The following is a 25,515-nucleotide window of genomic DNA, read 5'->3' as shown; positions in this document are numbered from 1 at the left end:
ATTCATGCATATATCCCCTATTGCATTATTTATTGAAACGCCCTTGATACTGACTGTACGAATCTCACATTACATAATCCGCCTTGCGTCTCAATGAGAAAGGCGGTCTATAAATGACATAAATAAAGTCAATGCAATAATGAAAGTGCTCACAAGGTAAAATATGCTGGCTGAAAACCTAGGCCTGAACTTCACCGCAATTTGGGTGAATACTGACCGACGTTAGCCACAGGTCAAGGCTCTAAGAAGTTGGGACCATCCAGGTGCCTTCAAACAGGCCGTGCTAACAGGGGAGTTGCATGTGGGACAAGGGGAAGAGACAAAGGGGTCAGATCTGCAGATTGTGCACTTCAGCTCTTGAACAAAAGCATCTGCATGGGGAGTGGAAGGGACATGCAGAATATTTTTCATTTGCTTCATTTATACCCCACCTTTCACCCCCATGGGGACCCAAGGTGACATACATCATTCTCTTTCATTTTATCTTCACAACAACTCTGTGAGGTAGGTTCAGCTGAGTGTGCGCGACTGGCCCAAGCTTCCATGGCAGAGGGGGGATTCGAACCTGGGTCTCATCGATCCTAAACCAACACTAATCCTTACACCATGCTGGCTCTCATGCTGGTTCTATCGTCATTAGTCGTGATCTGAAACTACAGCTGCCTGGCGAAGGAAAACACTTTGCTGGGACCCACCTAGTAGGCAGGACTGCAGACATGCGGAGTGGAGAAGGAAAAGCTCGCACATACACACACACACCAGCAACAGACAGTATGTGTAGTTTGCAGGATTTGGAAAGGGCTGGAGTACGGGAAAATCTTACCCCTCCAAACAAAACACACACACACACAGGACCAAATGCAAGAAATCAGCAATGACAAAAGCATCCAAGATCTCTCTTTGCAAGCTTTGGGGGGAACAGGGAAGCCTATAAAGTGAGGGGGGAGGTGGATCTGTTTTTCTTTTAACAAAATGCAAGTGAGGGGATCTAATCCATTCCACAGTTCAAAGCATTTTTTTGCCAGCTGAGCTCCCATACCAGAAGGCAGCCAGGCTGAAGAAAAATGAGCCAAGCACTGTGAGGGGAGGCAGATTTTCTCTCCTCGCTTGCAATCTGGTTTGGGAAATGAAAGTTATCTACCACCACCCCATCTGCCCTCTTGGGAGTGAAGGAAAACATCTTCCACTAATGTGGACCCGCCTCCCTGCACCAGGGGAGAAAAGTACCACCTGTTTCCATCTCTGTTTCCAGCCCTGGATGAATGGAGGAAAGAACTTGGCCTTGATTTTGGCAATGGAACTTGCAGCCACTGCCAGAGTCCTCCCAGAAGCAGACCCCAAATTACGAAAATGTAGTTCTACTCCTCTGACCCCAGACCGGGCCCTTCAGCAGCAACAATCTGGGGAGTTTGGGGCTGGGAGGGCTAGGAATGGACAGCCTCCCCTGGCATCTCGTCTACTGCTGACCTTCACAGTTCAGACCCCTGTCTGGACCCAGGAGTGGTTTCACTGCCTTTGATGGACTCAAGCACCAGTGGCTGAGATTCATCCTTGGAAGTCGGCCCTAATCTCCTACCTCATCAGAGACGGGTCAGTCCGTTCATCTCATTCCAGCCCCGCCCTCCTCTAGGCCCTTTTCTATCTCAGCTCCAAACCCTGAGCCTCTCTGTCAGCTAATCAGTCCTCCTTTCGGCTGACAGTCTTCCTGCCCAGTTGTTACGGCTTTCTCTTAATGGAGGGGGATCACTTCTTCCCTTGGAAGCTGTGCTGCCCCTACCACTGACACATTCACCCAAAGAAGTTAGAGTGTGTATGAACATTCTAGGTCAACACATCAGCTGAGCCAATGGTCAAGGGAGTTTCCAGAAGTCAGCCAATATCCAGACTTTTCCTATTTCATGTAAAATTGAAAAAGGCCAATGAATATTGCTTACTATTCAGGGTTGTCAATGCAACAACAGGTGAACTACAGAGAATGTCAAAAATCACTGCAGGTGACATCCAGAACTCAGAAGAAACTGTATCCTCAGAATGTTAAAAATGATCTTCTCTGTTGCAAACAGATGACAAATACATTGGAGGAGAAAGATCAGCCCAAACCCATCAGAAATATTATTTCCGCCCCCACCCCATTCACTCTTGGAGAATGGACACTGGAACTTGGCCAGAACCAGCTTTGGGAAGCACAGGAAAAAAAACTGAAGGCTGGCTGGAGCTCTTGAGGAGGTAATTCATAGGAAGCTGCAGGCAGACTGCTTTTGTCTCTCCTCACATAGTGGCGTCTAATACAGAGAGAGTGAAAAAGGGAGACAAAAGCTAAGCCAACCTCATGGAACAGCTGAGAGGCAACATTAAAATCAGAGAACCAGACAGAGACTCAAAGGCCCACCTGTGTCTCCCTTGCAACTCAAACCACCCACAAATGATGCCACAAGAGAGCAAGTGCAGAGCTGAGACACCCTTCAGGCCTCCGAAAGACAACCAGAGTGAGCTAGGCCACGTGTGGAAGGGAAAGCGGGCGCCAATGAGAACACCACTCAGTCTGACCCGGCAGAGAAGTTTCATCCTGAATCCCAGAGAAAGGAGACCAGATGGGACCAAAGACGGGGCAGAACGAATTCACCCCACACTTATGTAAACCCAAGGAAGCCCTCAGGTTGGCCCCAAGGGAATTAGAAGCTCTTTCAAATGGGTCCTCTACTGCAAAGGTGATGAAAGAGGGGCGGGAGCAGCTTGTGAGGACTGTGTGGAGGGAACTCCAATCACCCCCCCCCTTTCCATGCATACCCCCCCCCCCATCCACACCACCTGAGGCCTGGCTGCATGGTATACCCAGGAGCCATTGAAGACCAAGGGCACCAATCAAGAACCCAGAAGACCTGCTGCTTCCCTAGTCACACACATACAGATAGGAAACTCTGGGCTGACCCCTCCAAGTTCACTGTGGGAAGAGCTGTGAAAGGGTTCACCTTCAGTTCTTTGGACTGATTTCATAGTGTATCAATTGCAGCCCTTCCCCTCAAGCTGGGCTCCACATGAAGCAGAAAAATAAGGGGCAGCGGGAGGAGGGTCTAGAATTTCTCAGGTGCTGCTATTTCCAGGAAGGAGCCCCACCCAGAGCCCCCATGTGCTTCCATCTAGTTCTGGGGCTCTTGTAGGCCAGGCTTTGCCATCACTGCTCTTGAGCCCCTCGGCTATGGTCTGCCTTGTTTCTCCCAAGCCAGTCGTGCAGCCCTGGAAGAGCCTGATGGCTTGGTTCTCAGACGATCAAATTGATCTTGCTGTGTTTTCCCCCCAAAAGTAACACTGGTTTCCTCATCGTCATAAATATTTGCACAGGTTAATCTCTGTAAATATTCGCTTGCCGGTTAATCTCCGTTTCATATCAATTCCAAAAGCCCTTCCCTCCAAGAAAACGCTACGTTTCAGTGGCACTTCGACGACAGAATGGAAAATAATTCTACCAGAGACATGAAAGTGACCTACAAATATTTGCAGTCCAGTAACAGATACACAGGTAAGCAATGCGTAATCCACAGATCCTTCCAGGGACAGAGTCGGTCACTCTCTTGGCGGTACTTCATAAGCCGCTTGGTGGTCTTTGCCTGTGGCCTGAAGGACAGAATCACAGAGAAACTCCTTTAAAGAAAGAGTTTTTGACATCTCTGATTGGGGGTGTCTCTCCCCCCTCCCCAGCTCTCTCATGGGAGGTCTTCCTGAAGAAGACAGACTGCCGCTGCTCACAGATGCTCCGGCTTTGGATTCCCAGCTGAACTAAAAGGCCGTTTCTAACTCTAGGACTCTGACTAGGCCAAGGGCTTCCAGGAGGAAAACATCAGGAAGTTCAATTCATGCGCCAGAGTCAGAGCAACATCTGATCCACTGGTCAGCCCATCGCTTTCAGTTTTGTCTACTCAAAAGAAAATTAAAAGCATCGGTTTATTTTAATTTAAAATCAGATTTTTTTTTAATAAAAGGTTTTTTGAGGAAAAATCTATCTAAGGATGGTTTTCTATTTCTATTCTGTAAGATTATTGGACAGTTTTTCTGTCTAGAAGATATCACAGATACTTGGTTTTATAGTTCTCAAAACTGTGAATTTGTGTTTGCAGAGATCACGTCTCTTCACAGCAAAAAGGTTCTAAAATAAACATACACAGTTGAGAAAAAGACCTTAATCCCATTGTTCCTTTGCAAATCTTTGTATACAGAATCAACCCCTTACCTCTTAAATGCTAAGTTTCAAAAAAATGCAATGAATAGAAGATAGTTGGGAGTAGAATAGATCTGCACAAGAAGCTAAGTGTGAGGAGTCTTTATGTAGAAAACCATGATTTAAATCTAGTCTTACTTACTAATGATTTAAATTGTGATTTAAATCGATTCCCTGGAAAGGGACACAGCTGCTTCCGCTCTGGGCTCTGTCCCCACAGAGGTCAGTTAGCCTTGCCGTTGCTGGCCTCTGCCTCCTCGCTCTGGGTCAGCCCAGGCAGGGAACTCCAGTTAGGGCCACAAAGGGGGGATTTCGGGACTAGTAGAGCTGCTCCCTTTTTAGGCTTCCCCATGCAAACACAGGCAGTGTGTTCATTTTTAACCTTTTTTAAAATATTCAGCCCTAATATCAATATAACCGTGTGCAAAAAAATTAGAAGTGTTTGTGTGCTGTGACACCACTGATGATAATAGCACCCTCTTTAAAAAAATCTCGATTATTTAAGCCATATGTGGAAGAAAATAAACCAACTCCACAACAGCAAAAATGAAGAGGGAGGACATATGTGAGGAAGAACCATACCCCAATCAATTCCAATACATGTGGACTGACTGTTAAGAAAAACGGGATTATATCAAGTGTGCAGAAAAGGCCCCGGGTTGTCAAGGTTCATGATAAGGTCTGCTTCAAAGAGTCTCTCTACAGGAAACACCTCGGCGTGTTCGTCAAGTGTAGAGAGATGCAATGTTAGCCAGGAAGCATAGTTTTAAAAGACAGAGCCCACGGAGATCGCTCCTTAGAGGGTTTGTTAATTTCATCGCCTCCCCAAAGGCTCTGTCAATTTCACCTCTTCAGTCTAAAACTGTGTGGAATTGCAACCAGAGGGCAGAAAGGAACGGAGCTGCCTTCCAGAGCCGGGCTTGGACCTGCAGAGGTTATAATGGGCTGAAGTTTCCCTTCTGGCATTTCACAGCTTTTGCCCTGCCGCCGGCTCTGTCTTTTTAAACTATCCTTCCCGGCTAACATTGCATCTCCCCACACGTGTTCTTTATATGTCAGATTTCTCATGTAGAGTCTCAAAGACCACAAATAGCTGCTGCCCAAATTCCCATTTTGGGGAAGGAGTGCAATGGTGGGTTTTGCCAGATTTGGAGGTGACTTCAGCATGTTCTCCATAAAGGTCTCTCACAAAACGAGACAAATGAGAAGTATTTACAGGTTACTCACGGACGTAGTAGACGATCCCGGCCGCAAGGAGGCCAGCCACAACCACAACGACAAAGAGGACTCCCACAATGAGCCCCACCATGGAGAATGCTGAGACAGGAGAAAGGACAAAATGACTGTAACATTTTCGGTCTATGTCACACTTAGTGTTTAGTTATACAAATCTTGTTGCGTTGGTTTGAATAGTAGAGGTTTTGACTGAAAGAAATTTCTTAACTTACATCTGTCTTGCGAGTTTTGTTCCTAGCAGAAAGAGGTTATAAAAATAGAGCCCAACGTGGAGCTTGGAAGTGAACTTACAAATGGAGATTGCTTTAATAAATGTGTGCAAAAAGATGGGGCTTGATGGGCATAGCAGTATTTTGTTAAATGATAATAGATTTCTAGTGATGTAAATGCAGAGGTAAAAAATGCTGTAGAGCTATCTGGTGAACTGCTAAAACGCAATGACTAAAGAGTCAAGACAAAGAAATGTTGCTGTGTGAATTCCGGACTCCCAGTGCTGTAGGTCTGGCAGGTACATGCTGGTGGCAGCCAAGCTCCCAGCGATTTCTCTGCCTGCCAATCACTAGCAACTGGTAGAAGGAGGCAAGCCACCCACTATTGACAGGCACCCCAGGCAAATGGCTCCGTGCTGCCCGTTTCTGCATGACAACTTCCAGTTATAATGGAAGCAATGGCATCACAAAAGGGCCGATTCTTTCAGAATCAGCCCCAAATGTTACACTTTGGACTGGTTCATAACGAATTGGCCCTGGCATGAAATGCACTCATGCTCCCACCCTCGGCACAATGACATCAGTTCCGGAAGTCACATCATTGCATGGCAGGTGGGAGTGGAAGAGTGCCTCGCATGCATGCGAGATGAAACTATGGTAAGTACCCTTCCATCCGCCTGACCTTCCGACATTTGTTGGGGAACCTGGCAGCCCTACAGTGCTTTTTGGAGAATAGAGATAACAACAACATTCGATTTATATACCGCCCTTCGGGACAACTTGACACCCACCAGAGCAGTTTACAAAGTATGACAGGTAAAAGGTAAAGGTTTCCCCTTGTGCAAGTACCAACTCATTACTGACCCATGGGGGGATGTCACATCATGACGTTTTCTTGGCAGACTTTTTACGGGGTGGCTTGCCATTGCCTTCCCCAGTCATCTACACTTTACCCCCAGGAAACTGGGTACTCATTTTACCAACCCCGGAAGGATGGAAGGCTGAGTCAACCCTGAGCTGGCTACCTGAACCCGGCTTTCGCCAGGATCGAACTCAGGTCGTGAGCAGAGCTTGGGCTGCAGTACTGCAGCTTACCACTCTGCACCACGGGGCTCTTACAAAGTATGACAGGTGATGCTAAAACAATAGAATTTTGAAATCAGTAATAAGCTGCTAAAAGTCCTGTCTAGAATCTTATAATATGCCCCCAAATATACTATATATGATACAAATAAACAGATCATAAGATCAGCTGACACAGTGAAACATTTAAAAGAATATTATGATGTGGCTTCCGGTTTGGGATTCATGGAGGTCTAACGCAGCTCCATTTGTGGAGCTGACCGGATTGCCGTTTTAACCGGCCGGAGGGGTGAAAATAACCCGCGGCCGACTGCTCTCAGGCGGGGAGCAGGCAAAGAACGCTCAAGACCCTAGGGTGAGCTAGATCTCGGACGAGGGGGGGCTCTACACAAGGAGTCTCCCCCCCGATCCTTGAGGTCCCACCTTGCGACGGGTCGGCTACAATCTCTGCGGCAATTTTGGGGCCAATTCGGCTGGCATAAGACCTACATACCCAAGCTTCGATCGGGGAGGGAAGTCGAGAGGAGAATTTAAGATCGAAACAGCGATTACAACCCGAGAAAGTTGAAGAGAAGGTAAAGATCGCTATCTCTTGAAACGGGACAGATTGACAAAAACAGAGAGGAAAGAAAGTAGATTTTTAAACTGCAACAGACTAGTGAAAAGGAGGTGAAGACTCGGCAGGAGTTGTATTTTAAAAGAGACTAAGTTTAAAGAAGTTATTACAAAAATCGGACTATTGTTTTGAATACCTGTGGTTTTGGAGCTGTGGGAAAAAGACACCATCGCGAGACCTGCTGTGGGAAGACGGGAGACAGGAAGTGCGTAACAACAATAGAGTGGCTGGAGGGAAGCGGCCCTTGCCAAAGGACAGGAAGTGGGGAATCGCCATCTTTGAAAGTGGAAGGGTCGTGGCTTCAGCGGAAGAGGAAGTAGGCCATCTTGGATTACAATAACATAGAGAAACCATAGAGAAAAGACGCCCGACATTTTGGATATAAAAAATTAATTTTGGCAAAGATTGGGACATTTAAAAAAAAGGAAAAAGTTTAATTATACGCCACGGAGCTGAGGAAGAGAGCAGATTCGTGGGAGCGAGCTAAAGCAAGCCCCACGATGTCGAAAAAAGAGTGGCAATCGGCAATAGAAAATTTGGACAAAAAACTTATAGACATGATGAAAGAACTTAAGGACACGAAATTGGAGCTTATTAAAGAGGTCAAGGAAGTTACACAGACAGTAAAGTCGGAGCTGTCAGAAGTGAAAAAAGGCGTGGAAACGATTAGCAGTGAATTACAAGGAACGCAGCAGAGAGTTAAAACAGTAGAAGACGCGATGGAGAATTTAATAGACACGCAACAAACAGAGATGAGGCTGGTGAAGGGGAGGATGTCAGTTGCAGAAACTAAACACATGGAGAAGCAGCTTCGTTTTCGTGGTCTGCCAGAAGTGGAAGGGAAGTCAGCGCAAGAACAGATGACTGAGGTGTTGGCTGATTACCTGGGGAAGGAGGAGGAGGAAATTGTGGCTATCCTAGATGTGGCGTATCGTGTGAACTCGAGAATTGCAACCCAGAGGAAACTACCAAGGGATGTGATTGTGCAGTTTACAACTAGAAATATGAAAGAGAGGATTGTGACAAAACAATTTCAAGATCCATTGGAGATTGATGGCAAGACGATTATTATAATGAAGGAACTGCCCAGATCGGTGTTATTGGACAGGAAAAAATATAGAGTGCTAATTCAGACTTTGAAGGACATGAATATCAGATACAGATGGGAGTTACCGGAAGGAGTGTCCTTTGAGTTTGGAGGGGCAAAAAAACGCATCAGATCTGAGCGGGAGATGGAGAGATTTATCAAGGACAATGAAAAAGACTTACCAACAAAACCATGAATATGGAGTGTAAAGTATTATCTTGGAATGTAAATGGACTAAACTCACCGAATAAGAGAAAAAATATTTTTCATTGGCTATTAAAACAAAAATGTGATATTGTTTGTTTGCAGGAGACCCATATTAGAAAACAGGATGTAAAATATTTAAAATCTGGAAAATTGGGCAAAGAATTTGTAGCGGCTTCCAACAAGAAAAAAAGAGGAGTGGTGTTGTATATAAAAGAGGAGCTGCAGCCAAAACTTGTTATGAGAGATGTGGAAGCTAGATTTGTAGCAGTGGAATGTAATTGGAACTTAAAGAGAGTGTTGGTAGTCGGACTTTATGCACCTAACGGTGCAAAGGAAAGCTTCTTTGAGGACTTAAGGAAGCACCTAGACGATCTTGTATATGACCAGATAATTCTTGCTGGAGATTTCAATGGAGTGACAGATTTGGAACTAGACAAAAAGACTACAAAAGCACAAAAGAAAAGAGGACTATTGCCAAAGCTTTTTTTTGAGTTGATTCAACAAGAGACTCTCGAAGACGTATGGAGGAGAGAATATCCTAAAACCAGACAGTTTACTTTTTATTCTGCAAGGCATTTTACATTATCAAGAATTGATATGATCTGGGCCTCAAAGGACTTAGCGTTATGGACTAAGGAGGTAGAAATAATGCCGATGGTAGGCTCAGATCACAACCCAATTATGTGGAAATTTGGAAAAAGGAGAAAAAGGAAAGCCTGGAGAATAAATGAGGACTTGTTACAGGAAAGTGAGAATATGGAAACATTGAGAAGAGAGACTAAGTTTTTTATACAATACAACGTGAATAAAGAAGTACCAACCAGTAAAGTTTGGGACGCGTACAAGGCGGTTGTAAGGGGCATACTAATGGACTTAAATGGCAGAGCAAGGAAAAAGAAAGAGGAGAAGAGACAAGAGATTGAGGAGAAAATAAAGGCCAAAGAAGCACAGTTAAAAAAGAGACCAGGGAAAAAGAAAATACATCAGGAAATCAAAATTCTTCAAGAGCAGTTAACAGTAATGAGTAATAAAGAATTGGAGTGGAACCTTAAAAGACTGAATCAAAAAGCTTTTGAGGGTGCTAATAAACCTGGGAAATATTTGGCATGGCAATTGAAGAAGAAAAGGGAAAAGAAAACAATAAATAAAATCTGTGAAGAAAATAAAACGTACCTGGAGCAGACTACCATTAGTAGAGCCTTCTATAAATTCTATGCGAAGCTGTATAATAAAAAAGAAGTAACCAAAGAATCAATAGCATCATATTTGGAGAAAACTAAACTTCCAGAGATTTCGGAAGCTTGGAGAAACAAGTTGAACAGTGAAGTAACTGATGAAGAAATAAGTAAGGCAATACAATCCGCAAATCTAGGAAAGGCGCCAGGGCCAGATGGACTTACGGCTAAATTTTATAAGACAATGGCCAACGAACTGGCACCATTCCTAAAAGAGGTGATGAACGGAGTTTTCAGGGATCAAAGAATTCCAGACACTTGGAGCGAAGCGAATATATCATTGATCCCAAAAGAGGGCCAAGATCTGACTAACGTGAAAAATTACAGGCCTATATCATTACTTAACAATGATTACAAAATTTTTGCGAAGATATTGGCGGAGAGACTGAAGGGGTGGCTCTCGGAAGTCATAGAGGAAGAACAAGCAGGCTTTTTGCCGGACAGACAAATAAGAGACAATTTAAGGACAGTGATCAATGCTATTGAATACTATGACAAGCGTTGTGATAAAGAGGTTGGTTTCTTCTTTGTAGACGCTGAAAAAGCGTTTGACAATTTAAACTGGGACTTTTTGTTTGCCACTATGGAAAAGCTACAATTGGGAGAAAGATTCATCAGAGCAATTAAAGAAATTTATAGAGACCAGACTGCAGCAATTGTAGTGAATGATGAATTGACCAAGAAATTGACGATTAGTAAAGGAACAAGACAAGGTTGCCCGTTATCTCCATTGTTGTTCATTTTAGTATTGGAGATTCTGATGATACAAATACGACAAGATGAGGAAATACAAGGAATAAAAATAAAGGACTATTCATACAAGGTTAGAGCATTTGCAGATGACATAATGTTAATTGTAGAAGATCCATTGGAGAACATGCCAAAAGTGATAGATAAGATCAAGGAGTTTGGTGATTTGGCAGGTTTCTTCATTAACAAAAAGAAGTCAAAGATACTATGTAAAAACATGACTAAGCAGAAACAACAATTGTTAATGGAAACAACGGACTGTGAAGTAACTAGTAAAGTGAAATATTTGGGAGTTGAGCTGACTGCAAAAAATATAGATTTGTTCAAGAATAATTATGAAAAATTATGGACTCAGATAGAGAGAGACTTGATCAAGTGGAATAGACTGAATTTGTCATGGTTGGGCAGGATTGCAGCAGTTAAGATGAACGTGTTACCAAGAGTAATGTTTTTGTTACAGACAATACCAATCATCAGAGACTCTAAACAATTTGAAAAATGGCAGAGGAAAATATCAGATTTTGTTTGGGCAGGCAAGAAGCCTCGAGTGAAAGTAAAAGTTCTACAAGATGCAAAGGAGAGAGGCGGAATGCAACTGCCCAATCTGAGACTTTACCATGATGCAATCTGCCTAGTTTGGCTAAAAGACTGGATGACATTAAAGAATAAGAAACTATTAGCCCTAGAGGGATATAAAAAAATTTTTGGATGGCACGCATACCTATGGCATGACAAAGTAAAGGTCAACTCGATGTTCCTGCATCATTTTGTAAGGAGAAGTCTATATACAATCTGGAAGAAGTACAGAACTTACCTACAAGAAGGAACCCCCTTGTGGGTGGTCCCATATGAGGTGATAGATCCGAGAGCTGTGGATAATGAACAACAATGTTTAACGTACAAAGAAATAACTAAGATTGAAGTATCTAAACTTAGAATAAAGACGCAAGAGGAACTATCACCTAATTATGATTGGTTTCAGTATAGACAGATTAGAGACTTATACAACTCGGACTTTGCAAAAGGGGGCATACGAACAGAGAACTCGGAACTAGAGCAGACCCTTCTTAAAGAAGACAAGAAAAGAATATCCAAGGTATATCAAGTACTGTTGAAATGGTACACTGAGGATGAGATAGTTAAAACACAGATGGTGAAATGGGCTATAAACTTTAATAAAGAAATAACAATGGAGGCATGGGAATACTTGTGGAAAACTACAATGAAGACAACGACATGTATTAATATTAAAGAGAACATTTTCAAAATGATCTATCGTTGGTACATGACACCAAAGAAGATTGCGCTAGGGAATTTGAATACATCTAACAAATGCTGGAAATGTAAGAAACATGAGGGCTCCCTCTATCATATGTGGTGGTCGTGTGAGGTAGCTAGGCAGTTCTGGGGGGAAATAATAAGAGAAATGAGTGAAATTTTACAGTTTCAAATAAATAAGAACCCAGAACTCCTGCTGCTAAACTTGGGAATGGAGGGAATTCCAGCCCATCATAGGACGATGATATTTTATATGACTGCAGCAGCTAGACTTTTGTATGCGCAGAAATGGAAAGTACAAGAAGTGCCAACTATTGAAGATTGGATCTACAAATTGCTGTACATGGCTGAAATGGATAAGATGACAAGAAAACTGAGAGATCTGGACTCAGGGCAGTTTAACACAGACTGGGAGAAGCTGAAACAATATCTGGAGAAGAAATGGGAGGTGGGAGGAAAACTGTGGCAGTTTGAGAACTACTGAAGTATAATAAAAATATAAAAGAGAGGGGTGACTTTACCGGGGGAGGAAGAGAAATGTGAATTTATAAGCAGTTAGATTAATTGATCGAGATATATATAGATATGTAAAGATTAAGTGATAGAATACTGATAGAGAATAATTAAGGATAAGGTTTAAACATGAGGATTGAGTAACTAACAATATTTTCTTTCTCTGATAAGATTTATATGCACCAAACTGAATGCATAGAAGAGTTAAATTGATTGAATATGTGATAAGTTAGATAGAATTACCATAAAAAGATGAAATGAGTAATATATAGAGAATAAATCAAATTGTTTGATTTAAATGTGGGAAATTTTTATGGTTTACGATGTATAGGTTTATGATATATAGAAATATTCAAAACTGGAAAATGGGATAAATTGGTTATCTAAAGACGTACGGTTTGGGTGTATAATAAGTAAAGGAGTTAAAGATGTACTGCTTAATATAATGGAGAATGTATATTTGTTTTAGACAGATGAATTTTATAGAAGTAAGGGAAAAGGGACAGAGGGTGGGAAAGCTGTTGGAAGTCAACAAAAGGGGGGGAAAGGGAGGGGGTTAGAAACGAAAAATTAGGGGAAAATTGAATGTAATGTAAAAATAATAATGCTCTAACCCAATAAAAAATTTTTCAAAAAAAAAAAAAAAAGAATATTATGATGTATCATTCTGATGATCCAAACTATCAAGCCATTCAGCAATTTTTGCCCAAGACAACATTTCTATAAGCAACAGCAACAGATTTAGAATCCCCTTTTACAGAGGAATACCTTAACGTAGGTTATTAAAGGCCACAAAAAGGGTACTAGGACTTAATGGGAGTGTAAAACATTGCTTGAAATATTAAAAATCCACCAACTGCTGAGTTTATTAAAACCCATCATATTCCTCTGTCATAGGAGTAAGCTACAATATTAGTCATATTGAAAGATGGGGAAAATCCTTGCGATTTAGGCGAATATAGCCCAATCTCTTTATTGAATCATGAATTTAAAATGCAGATGATAATAAGCAGGGCTTTTTTTCTGGGAAAAGAGGTGGTAGAACTCAGTGGATTGCCCTCGGAGAAAATGGTCACAAGGCTGGTGGCCCCACCCCCTGATCTCCAGACAGGGGGGAGTTTAGATTGCCCTCCAAGCTGCAATCTAAACTCCCCTCTGTCTGGAGATCAGGGGGTGGGGCCACCAGCCATGTGACCATTTTCAAGAGGTTCCGGAACACCATTCCCCCACGCTCCCCCTGAAAAAAAGCCCTGATAATAAGTACATGAAGGGTGAACAAAGCTATTTCTAAACCAGGACCAAACTAGATTTATAAATCATAGATGCATTATACCTTTGCATCTTGATATCCTTTCTTGCTACATCCGTCTCACCTCCTGCATGAGATATAAGAGCTCAGCAATCTCCACTTCTACTTGTATCTGGTAAGGGGAGCTTAGACTCTTGAAAGTTTATACCCTGGAAATCTATACCCTAAGTTTATACTCTAAGCTGCTCCTGGACTCAAATCTTGCAAGTCAAAATAAAATATAGGAAAAATATATTCCTACAGATTATGCTCAGAATTTAAAATAAGAAATACTTTTATGTTCCTTGATTCACAAACAGATTTTGATAGGATCAAGTAGAGTTTCAGGGGCGGGGGGGAGAGAAGATTCAAGGGGCATTGACAACATGTGAGTTCATTCACAAATTCAGAACAATGGGCACACACACACACACAATAGGGACATCGGATTCTTATCTCACTACAGATGCTAATTCTCCTAAGCATTGCTCCCCTGCTCTATCGGATTACATTTTGCATTATAAATTTGCACTTTGACTCTCTTCTTTGCAACACCCCTTCCGCCTTCTGACTAATATATAAGGGCTCCATTCCTATTTTTATCTGACAAAGGGAGCTGTGACTCTCAAAAGCTTATATCCTGGAAATCTTGTTGGTCTTTAAGATGCTACTGCACTTGAATCCTGAAAAACGGGCTAAGTTCTGCAACTGGGTATCATTAACGTGCCGGCTCTTTGTTACTATTTATTAGAATGATTAAATCATGAGCAATTAATCTAAGGAATAACGATGAGATACTTAGGATACAAACAGATAATACTAACTTTAAATTAGTATTGGGAAGGGTCACTTCTTGGAGTTCTCATTCATCCTTCCTGGGTGGAAGTTCACCTCCTAGGAGTTGCCACCCCCAAACTTTCTTCCCCCTACCCCTATCTGTCTCTCACCAGGCTTCTCCAAACCCAAGTCCAAAGGCTCTGGCAAGCTGTCATGTCCCACACGGCACCGATAGCGGAACTTGTCCTCAGGGTGGATCTTGATGCTCAGCCAGGTGTGGTAAGTCCCGTCCGAGTTGGGGACGACACCCCCACGAAAGGTCTCCTGCTCCCAGACCTCCCCGTCCTTCCGCCAGGTGGCATCAATCTCCTTGGGGTGGAAACCGTGGGCACGACAGACGAGGGTTTCCAGGCCATCGTAGCCCGCCTTCTGTGACACTGTCACCACTGGAGGCTCTGAGCAAGCAACAACATTTGTCCATATTAAGACAGAATCTTTCTCTTGGCTCACATGACTGATGCCAAGAAGGGACCCTGTGGCCATCTAGTCCCACCCCTTGTTTTGGAAACTCAATATATCCCATTCTGGTTAGATATTCCAGGATTTGGGGTGAATCTCACCTGGGCTTTAGCAGAGATTCTGCTGAACCAAGGGTCACAAACAGGAGTTGACTCAGTGAGGTGAGCCAATGGTTGCTCCCATTTTTTTGCTATTCTAGACTGCACATGCTCAGAGGCACATACTTTTACATGCTGGTTCTTCTTCGGTGAAAAAATTGCCCACCCGTGCTGAGAGAGATCTTGCCCATCAATCCTTTCTTTTTAAAACAGCGCTGAATATTACCCAGGGAAAAAAAATATTCTCCATGTATTCTGACACCAAAATTATTTAAACAGAAGCAACAACCCCCGAGAAGCCTCAAGCATCAAATACTTGCAAGTTCCCCACCTCAATACATTGGAGGCTGCCCTTTCCTCTTCCAACTATTACATTGCTTCCCTACAGAAGAGAAGTGTCTGATTGGGCAGGTAAACAAGGGAATCGTTTTCATGCAGTAAAGAAGCCGGGAGACCTTATGTGGCTGGTCTTGATGATGGGAGGAACAGTTTGGGGCAGAAGGAACCTATCCACATGCAGACCCAGTGGGATTTTTTTTCCTAATAAAGCAAAATAACTTCCAGTGCATGAGAATCTTTGCCATACAATTGCTTTGGTCTTGCTCTCTCGCTGGATATATCCATACAGGAGAATGAATTAAGGGGTAGATATGCAAGAAGGTAGCAGGGACTGTACCGGTTTGGAATACAGGTGGGTATATACCATTTTTGAACGCTTTAACAGAGAAAGGCCTTCCTACAACTACAAAGTCAGCATATCTGGGAGAAAGGCTGTCGGCCATGCCTTCCTCTGCTGTACTTTTAGAGAATTTTTAATTTGGGTAGAAGCATTCAAATCACAACACTTCCACACACCTGTAGTATGATATGGTACCGCACACAATTCTACCCTCTCCTTCTATACCACATGCAGATTAATCTTAGACATTCATGCAGGCAGGGGCGAGAGTGTGAACTGATTGCGGGCTTTGGCTATGCTCACCTCTCCACAGCAGAAACTCCTTCCCGTATTCCAGGACCATCTGCAGCCAATTAATGCACTCCTCCTCCAGGTAGCTCTTGAGGGATTTAGAATCTGCCACATCAGCGTCCCACTCCCTCTTGGTCACCTGAGCCGGCCACATGGCTGCCGTCCAGGTGAGGGTCTCCTTGTCGAAGCTGAGGAAGTCCTCCCCGTTGAAGCCATACTGGTTGAACCCTCTTTTGAGCCCGTCCTTGCTCAGCTCACAGGACATCATGCGCTGCCAGACGAGCAACCCTGAAAGAGACCCCGACAGAGGGGACACCAGAACTGGAGCAAGGGGTGACCCATACACCCTCCCCTCCAACCACTGCCTTATCTTTGTTCTGATTTTTGGAGGATCATTGAGCTTCTCTCCCCCCATCACACCTCCTCTCAAATTAGAAAAGTTAAAAACTTCATAATGCTGATCTCTTTACTAATTTTTCAACTGTATTATAGCATAATTTTTGCCCATTTTTTCTCTTTTAAACCATAAACATATCCTCGATAACATATCCTATTGTTGCACATGCCAACAGTATGCATAAAAATATCATTATCCAACCCTGTGAATTGTATTACGCAATTTTGTCATGCTATACATTTTGAGGGATAAATCAAGATGGGTAGCCGTGTCAGTCTGTCTGTAGCTGTAGAAAAGAGTCCAGGAACACCTATAAGACTAACAAAATTTGTGGTAGGGCAGGGCTCATTTTGAGGGGGAATGCACAGGAACGCAGTTCCGGTAGTTCCCCAAAGAGGTCACATGTCAGGTGGCCCCGCCCACCTGATTCTCAGCCATTTTGGGCCTGTTTTGGCCTGGATTGGGGCCGAAACGGCCTGGATCGGGCCTCTGACAGGTGATGGATCTCTCTCCCACTCATCAGCGGCCCAATTCTGACCATTTTGGGCCCCTTTTCAGCCATTTTCAGCCCCTTTTTGCCATTCGGGGCCCAATTTTGGCCCTGAATGACCAGGATTGAGTCCAAAACAGCCAAAATAGGTGATGTCAGGGGGTGTGGCATATGCAAATCAGTTATACTAATGACACACTTCCAGTGATGGTAAGAGGCGTGGCACAAGCTAATGAGTTATGCTAATGAGTTATGCTAATGAGTCCCTCCAGTTCTTTTTCTACGAAATGACCCCTGTGGTAGGGTATGAGCTTTCGTGAGTCTGAAGAAGTGAGCTGTGTGACTCACGAAGGCTCATACCCTACCACAAATTGTGAGGGAGTAAAACCTTATCTTAAAAAGCACATGAACATATGAAGCTGCCTTCTACTGAGCCAGACTCTTCTTCTATCAAAGTCAGTACTGACTTCTCTGACTGGCAGCCGCTTGCTAGGGTCTCAGGCAGAGGTCTGTCACATCACCTCCTACCCGATCTTCGAAACTGGAGATGCTCACATGGATCGAACCTGGGACCTGCTCTACCACTGAGACATGGTCCCTCCCTTGTCTCTCAGAATATCACAAATCACAGGAATTACTTTAGTGCTTCCCAAAATTTCCCAATTTTTCTGTCAAAAAACCCCCTGGGGGGAATCTTTTTTAAAATTCCAGTTTTTCCACACTCCCTGCTTCCAAAATGACTGCTTACCTCCCTCAGAGCAATGGAGGCTCTGGGCTGCCCACCAAAGAAAACCTTCATGTGTATAGCAATTCGGGTAACAAACTGGCAATAGTGTTGTGTTTGCCTTGCAATAAACAAAAGTGTGCTCTTGCCACTCTGGAACAAACATATGTACAGCGGGGTACTATTTGGGCACCTTTAACCATTGCATACTAAGGTCCAGATCCAACACAGCACACAGAATCACAAGGGAGGAATAAGACCTCTTAAAACAAAAAGGGTTTTTACAGAGATAACATAAGCCAAATTAAACAACTCTTACAAGAAATGAGAGATTGCAAAGAAGCAAACCAAAAACCTTTTCCTAACAGCTACCTGTCTATAAGGGAAAACCGTCTCTCGCCATATGTTCCCCAGACGGCACTTCGTTCTGCTGACAAACACCTTCTGGTGGTCCCTGGCCCCAGGGATGTTCGCCTAGCTTTGACCACAGCCAGGGTCTTTTCAGCACTAACCTGGCAGAAGTCCCTTTCTGTCAAAACTAGGGCCCTGCAGAACTTGTTACAGTTCCACAGGACCTGTAAGATGGAGACATTCTGCCAGGCCTATGGTTGTGACTAAGGATTGGGAAAACTGTCCGACTGCACTCCTCCCTTCTGTGATCTGTGGTATACCTGTTATTAGCATCGTATATCATCTGCCTGCCCTGCCCTGTAACATGTTGAGTAATGGGGTGTATTGTGAACACTGTTATCCATCTTGGGTAACCTGGTTTTAACTTGATAATGTGACTTATTTACTTCTATGCATTGTATTTTAAATTGTTTTATTGTTACTATATTGTTGTAATCAGCTCTGAGCCCACTTATGAGGAGGGCGGGTAAAAATCAAATAAATTAAATAATTAAATTAAAAAGTGTGCCTGTAGCTTTAAGAAATAAATGCTGTGAGGGACCAGAATAATTCCAGCTCTGCCTCTGCTGGGAGGCAGCCAATGAGAGCTGGCAGAATGCTGGGGGAGTGACAGTTAAAAGTCAGTTACTGTGGGGAGATTTAGAAGCTGCTGAGAAGCGGCAGAGAAATAACAGGCATTCAGCTCGTGACATGTTCTGATCCATTGAAGCATTAAGCTGAATACAAGGAGGCACATAAAGTTAGGTAAAGATACCTTCCACAAGTCCTTTTGGGTCTGTGTAATGGATTAAAAACACAGACGAGGCCAAGTCAAACCGGGCTTTAATTTTTTTGCTTCTGCAGTTACCAACTCTGGCTTGGGAAATGTCTGAAATGTTGGGGGGGTTGTTCCTGGGGGAAGGGTGCCATAGTCAGCCCTCCACAGTAGCCATTTCTCCTGGGGAATGGATCTCTGCAAGTCGGAGATCAGTTGTAATTCCAGGAGAACTTCAGGCCCCAGCTGGAGGTTGGCAACCCTACCTCCTGTGCCCCTCCCCTACTCATGAGACAAATTTTCCAGCATGAACAGAGGAGGCAGCCCTCAAATCGTATAGATCCCACTCCAATTTTCTGCCCAGAGATTTCACTTACCACTGCAGACACTGAAGAGGAGAGGAACAAAGAAGCCAAAGGCCCAGGGAGAAAAGGTTAGGAGACAGAATAGGAGAGAATGAATTGGGTCAGGAAGGGGTTAACTGACTCAGCTCCTGCTATCTTGCAGCTTCCCCTCCCCTATTCCTGCTGGGGCACTTTGGGCTAAAACTCTGTCTACGTTTTCCTTTATATTCTCCACAAAGAGACTAACGTTTACAGAAGGTGAAACCTGGGAATTCAGAGAGGGAGTGTATGATAATTCTCAGGTGGGGGTGCCCCCTACAGCCCCCCCCCTATAACTATGGACCTTGCAGGGCCTGAATTGTCCAAAAAGGCTCCAGCACAGAAAGGAGTTCTGATTTCGGAGCAAGGGACGGATTAATCAGGAGGTACAGAATATTCTTCTCGTGCAAAAACTGCAATTTCAAAGTGCCAGTTAACCAGGGATATGCATAGAGTTATGCTGAAATAAAGGATAAAATGGAAACAAAGATTCTTCAACAGTATTTCTTGGGTACTATACCCGTTAACAAAGCAAAGATGGTGCCGAGGTGCTGAACGATCTGACAAAGGGACGCTAACTAGACTCGTAGTGTTTTTTTTAAGCGCACACTCCTAACCAGAGTCATCCAGAACAACGCACTTTCCCCCCTACCTCTGCTCTGATTGTAGAGATGCGGTTGGTCCTTCAGGTACCTTTTCTGCCTCAGCTCATCAAGCATGGCTAAGTTGGTGTACCGGTCCAAGAAGTGGGAGTCGACCTCCTCCAACCTCCTTATCCAGGACACCCGAGGCACCGCCCTCTTCATGGTGCTGTTATAGTGACCACTGAGCAGGTCATCCACATATGTCACAGCAACGAAATCAGACACATCCCGGACAGGATCCCATATCGTTGTGTAGAAATAGCGCAAGGAGTGCCAAGAGGCACCTGGAAGAAGCACTCAGGCAGTTAGGGGGCCTGCCGCCACACCCCCAAAACCACCCCTCTGCCCCCTTGACGCAGACAGGAAGAAGTTCCCTTCCCCCACCTTAAAACACTACCAGCAGATTGTAAAAGAAATCCAAGCTAGGCCTCCTCATCCGACTGCCCGATTTGCACGCTGCACAAATTGCTTGTCAGTTAAGCAAATGAAGCACATCCCTTGGGGAATTACCCCCTCCCCTCAATGCCTTTCGGGTTGCCCCTGCCATGCAGTACAAAAGTTGAGGAAGGACCACCAGTGGCTTGACCACAGACCACTTCCTACCGCCAGGAAAATCTCTCTCAGAACGAAGGCTGAGATGGGTTCCCAATTCCCTTTTCAACACAGAAAGGTACAACAAGTCTCAGCAAGGAACTGAAGTGAACACGTCTAAAACTCCCAAACCAACCTTTGGGTCATACCCTCTCTTCTCAATAAGTAAATACGTAAATAATTCAGGTCGCCTTGAATGCTCCCGTCTCTACAGGTTTTGGAGTGCTCTTCAGGGGGCACAGGGGTTCTTCAGTGGCCTGCGGAATGGGCTGAATGGGATTTCAACAGAGAGCTGCTGTAGCACAGCGGTTAAGTGGTTTGGCTGCGAATCAGCACTCTACTGGTTCAAACCCACTCCTGCCCAGAGCTCAGTAGGTGGCCTTGGGGAAGCCACTCCTCTCAGCCCAAGCTCCCCAGCTGCATTGTAGGGATAACAACAACACTAACTTGTTCACCACTGTGGGTGAGGCACTAATCTGTCTAGAAGAGCGGTGTATAAGCGCAGTTGTCATTGTTGTTATAAATAATCATCTGTCTGCCTCTCATTTTAGATTCTGGGCTTTGGAGAGGCTGCGCTCTTGCATTCTCCACAGCAGTTTGTGTTTGGGGATTTGCAAGAGAGAAGTTTGTTTTTCTCCAACATTTTGCTCACTGGCCGTCAAGTACTAAGAAACAAAGCGGATTCCTCTAATTGTGGGAACTGTATTTGGCTAGAAGAAGAAAGGCGAGGGCCTCATAATCTTGAAAAACCAATTTCAGAGCAGCCATCTTTGCCCTTTCCAGAGCCAGGTTGGCCCCTGAAGCGTAGGCAGCAGCAGGGGGACCCATAGAACGGCAGGCACATGGCAGGAAGTCACAGAAGATCAGAGTCATGTGACAGGAAGAGGAGAGTCTAGCCTGTGCTAGAAAGAAATCTGTGCCATCCAGAAACAACTTCAGCCTCATCTGAATGTAGCACCCCAAATCAAACTTCTGTCACTGTATTGCACAAACACTCCACAAGCAACTGGGCCGGGTACAAACCCTGATCCGCTTCCCCTGGAAAGGAGGGAGTGTAGCCCCTTCCAGATACTCACCAGAGCAGCCCTGCAGAAGCAAAGCAGCTGCTACCAGGAACAAACGGTGCCACCAATGCAGATCCATTTATATCTGGATTGCAAACATCCCTCCACGGCTGTGGCTGCAATTGGCTTGCTGTGGAATGACACCGGATCTCTCTTGCTGGTTCTTCTAGAGGCTGAAACCAAAGAGCTACTCCTTAGGGGGTCCAGAAAGGAGAACTGGCACCTGTGGGAATTTACAGAATTATTCAGGGTCTGGTGCAAAGAAAATGGACGGAGAACTCCCCCCCCCCGATCCTGGGGACACCCAAATAAGTTGATGAGCCATAGGTTCAGAAAGGCAAAAGGAAGTAGTTTTCACTCAAAGAGTAATTATCATGTGGAACTCACTGCCACAGGATGTGCAGGTGGCCTCTGGCATGGAAGGCTTAAAAGTTCATGGAGAGATGTATTAACCATAAGCTAAATTAAATCTCCAGCTAAATTACAGCTAAATGTACTTCTGGATGCTAGTTGCTCAGGGCAGGGGAGGAGGGGAGAGAGCACCAACATTTATTTAAAACATCTAAAGACACCTTTCTTCACTGAGTCCAGAGGAGATAATAGTTCTACGCACATTATTTTTATAATTTGAATTACTAGGTACATAGAACTATTAAAGCTTCTATACAGCAACAGCCCAGTCACAGAAAAGTTCATAACATTCATAAAGTGGAGGAAAACCAAACCATGGGGTATGGAGAGGGCCAGCCCTCCCCGCCCTACAGGCAGGCCTTGAAAGGTTGAGGGAGGGTGGAAACAGGGCCTGGGGATGGGTCTCCGACCCCATCAAGCATTCCCGGGGGGAGGACCAAACCCCAGGGAAAGGATGGGAGGGGCAGGGACCCACCCAGGAAGGCCCCATTAAAGGAGGGGGCCATTCCAGGGTGCTGGGAGAAGCCAGACCACCTCTTGGGCTGAGAAGGGTATCAGACTGCTCTGGGTAGAAAGAGGGTGCTGCATAACCCCTCCTCCCCATTTCTGAGGCGCACCTTTGGCTGGCCTGGAGGAAAAGGGCAAGTCCCCCTCAGTCTCTGATGCCCCATTGGCGAAGCCTGACAACAGGATAGCTAGGGTTGCCAGCCTCCAAGTAGTGGCTGGAGATCTCCCGGAATTACAACTAGTCTCCAGGCCACAGAGATCAGTTCATCTGGAGAAAATGGCGACTTGGGGTGTGTGTGTGTGTGTACTCTACGGAATTATGCCATGCCAACGTCCTTTCCCTCCCCAAACTCCACTTTCTCCAGGTCTAACCCCCCAGATCTCCAGGAATTTCCCAACTTGGAGCTGGCAACCCTAAGGATGGCAAAGATGAGAAGATCTATCTATCTAATTTAATAATGACAACAATGACAGTGCCAGTTTGGTGTAGTGGTTAAGAGCGCAGGACTGTAATCTGGAGAACCAGGTTTGATTCCCCACTCCTCCACTTGAAGCCAGCTGGGTGACCTTGGGCTAGTCACCGCTCTCTGGAGCTCTCTCACCCTACCCACCTCACAGGGTGTTTTGTTGTGGCGATAATAGTGACATACTTTGTAAACTGCTCTGAGTGGGTGTTAAGTCATCCTGAAGGGCAGTATATAAATCGAATGTTGTTGTTGTTATATACCGCTCTTCTAGGCAGATTAGTGCCTCACTCAGAGTGGTGAACATGTTAGTGTTATTATTATCCCCACAATACAGCTGGGGAGTTGGGGCTGAGAGGAGTGGCTTACCCAAGCCACCTACTGAGCTCATGGCAGTCATGGGAGTCAAACCTGTAGAGTACTGATTCGCAGCCAAACCACTTGACCACTCTCTATATATCTTATTTGTAGTCTCCCCACATGCAGGCTCAGAGTGGATTCACAACATATGGATATATATATATACACGATAAAACAAGTAAGCGATTAAAACAATTAAAATAGTTAAATTTAAAACAGTCATATAAATATCAGTAAAACATATGAAGGCAGCCCACCTTACACCCTACAATAACATCCTTCCGATTCACAGGGCAGGGTGGCTGAGCTTTAATAATCTAGTCTAAGGATGCCAGTGGACGGCGGGGTAGGACTGTTAGGGGATTTTCTTTCAAGGGAATAGTTTTAACTTCTAGTCCTCTGTAAGTTTAATTGCTTGGCTAGGCCATGTTAAAAAATGAGTCATGCCTGCTCTACTCCCTGCACCCTCTCACCCTACTTTCTTTCTCTGCTAGAAATTGCAAGGAAAATAAAGATAGCAGGAAAGGAGGGGGCTACAGCCTTGTCTCCTTAGCACCCCCTTATCAACCTACAATCCCACCCTTCTGGTCTTACAAAAAGATGACAACAGGTGCCAAAGAAAGTGCTAACTGTCGAAGGTTTTCACGGCTGGAGAACAGTAGTTGTTGTAGATTTTCCGGGCTGTATTGCCGTGGTCTTGGCATTGTAGTTCCTGACGTTTTGCCAGCAGCTGTGGCTGGCATCTTCAGAGGTGTAGCACCAAAAGACAGAGATCTTTGGTGACACTGAGAGATCTCTGTCTTTTGGTGCTACACCTCTGAAGATGCCAGCCACAGCTGCTGGCAAAACGTCAAGAACTACAATGCCAAGACCACGGCAATACAGCCCGGAAAATCTACAACAACCAAAGTGCTAACTATCATTCTTTTGCACTTTAAAAGACTTGTAGGCTTTTAGAAATGATTTCTAGTTCTGGAGAAGTCTATTGACACAAGCGTTTGTTTTCTTGTAAACTATCCTGATTCTGTAAAGAATTTCTTCTTCAGTTCTATAAATGAGGGCTGCTTCCCTTGACTGAATTTGTTTAGAGTGCATCAGGTTATTTGAACGTTTTCTCCCATTAACTTTAATTGCCGGTTATTATCTGCCTTGGTTTATTTTCAAGATTGCCGTCTTGGATGGGGACTCCTCGGCCTGCGGCTTCGTGGGAGATCCTCCCCTCGCAGGGATCCCCTACTTCCGGGGTGCCAAGACGGAGCAGGGAGACGACGGGAGAGTGACAAACGGGAAGAGGAGGCGTCACAGAGGGGAAATCCCTGGGATTAGCAATCTGACATCAGAGGAGCGTGCCAGATCCCTGCCCTCTCTCTCTCTTTCTGACTCTCCGGTTTCAGTTCTCTTCTTACACTTCCATCCCGCTGCTCAGGCCAGCAGATTTAAAAAATTTCTCCAAAGGGGTCCTTGAACTGGGAGATCTTCTCTGCAATGCAGAACCACTCAGCACCCCCCCCCCACTCCGCATCCAGCAACTAAAGAAGAATATTTGCCTCCCTCGCCCCCAAATTCCTCACCAAGTTTGCAGCGGACGGAGCGAGCCGCGACCCCCTGAAGCTCCCGCCGACTGGAATAAAAGTTGTTGGCCTTTAAGGCTCCGCGGCAATCCTGTTGTATTGCGTTGCTACAAAATAACTCGGCTCTACAAGCAGCCCCCCCTTCCCCCAGCTCCCCTCCCCCCCTGCCTTATCTGCACAGGCACACCATAACTGGAAATGAGGGTGACTTATTAGCCAATCAGAAAAAAAGAAACTCCGATTGCGGCAGCGGTTGCCAGGCAGATCTCGGTTCGCCAGTCTCGCAGCGCCTAAACTTTCTTTGACCCGGGCGAGATCTGCCCGGCAACCGCGGAGAGCCTTTTTTCCTATTGGCCGATCGGCATTCAAACCGCTTCGCCTCCCCCGGCGGCGCCCCCGGCCTGTTGTAATCGAGCTGGGCGGTACCTGCGGGGGCTCAAGACAGCGGAGGGCGGACCGAAATAGCCCCAAGCCGAAGTTTTCCTGGGGAAGGGGGTGTGCAATTTGTGTAGGCCGTTCTTTGCAGCGGCCCCTCCCCGGTGTCATCGCTGGCTGTCCTAGCGGGGTCCCGATCCCCTCCCGCCCAGCCAAAAGCTGGAAAAAGGGGCGTGACTGGCCTGTGATGTGCGGCCAAAATGCAACAGAAGCAGCTCAAACTAATTGCT

General features: G+C 45.0%; 1 protein-coding gene and 1 pseudogene across 3 annotated transcripts; both read right to left on the bottom strand.

Moving 5' to 3' along the window:
* Nucleotides 1–25,515, bottom strand: part of LOC129327910 (zinc finger protein 91-like) — a 224,141-nt pseudogene that overhangs the window by 102,779 nt on the left and 95,847 nt on the right.
* LOC129327212 (class I histocompatibility antigen, F10 alpha chain-like) lies at nucleotides 2,023–24,973 on the bottom strand. Of its 3 annotated transcripts, XR_008596786.1 has the most exons (8): nucleotides 24,851–24,973; nucleotides 21,550–21,760; nucleotides 19,891–20,166; nucleotides 16,092–16,367; nucleotides 14,663–14,947; nucleotides 5,441–5,530; nucleotides 3,487–3,612; nucleotides 2,025–2,282 (listed from the first exon to the last, which is right to left on the bottom strand). XR_008596786.1 is itself a non-coding variant. In XM_054975702.1 (7 exons), the coding sequence occupies exons 2-7, from the start codon at nucleotides 21,614–21,616 to the stop codon at nucleotides 3,581–3,583; spliced, it is 1,026 nt and encodes a 341-aa protein (XP_054831677.1). In that variant the 5' UTR covers nucleotides 21,617–21,760; nucleotides 24,851–24,973; the 3' UTR covers nucleotides 2,795–3,580. The 3 variants fall into 3 exon arrangements, 1 of the variants encoding a protein (XP_054831677.1); XR_008596787.1 differs by lacking the exon at nucleotides 19,891–20,166 and having other exon boundaries at nucleotides 2,023–2,282; XM_054975702.1 differs by lacking the exon at nucleotides 2,025–2,282 and having other exon boundaries at nucleotides 2,795–3,612.

This window comes from Eublepharis macularius, chromosome 4, assembly GCF_028583425.1.
Source record: "Eublepharis macularius isolate TG4126 chromosome 4, MPM_Emac_v1.0, whole genome shotgun sequence".
Classification (NCBI taxonomy): domain Eukaryota; kingdom Metazoa; phylum Chordata; class Lepidosauria; order Squamata; family Eublepharidae; genus Eublepharis; species Eublepharis macularius.
This window is presented reverse-complemented; position numbering and strand designations above follow the sequence as displayed.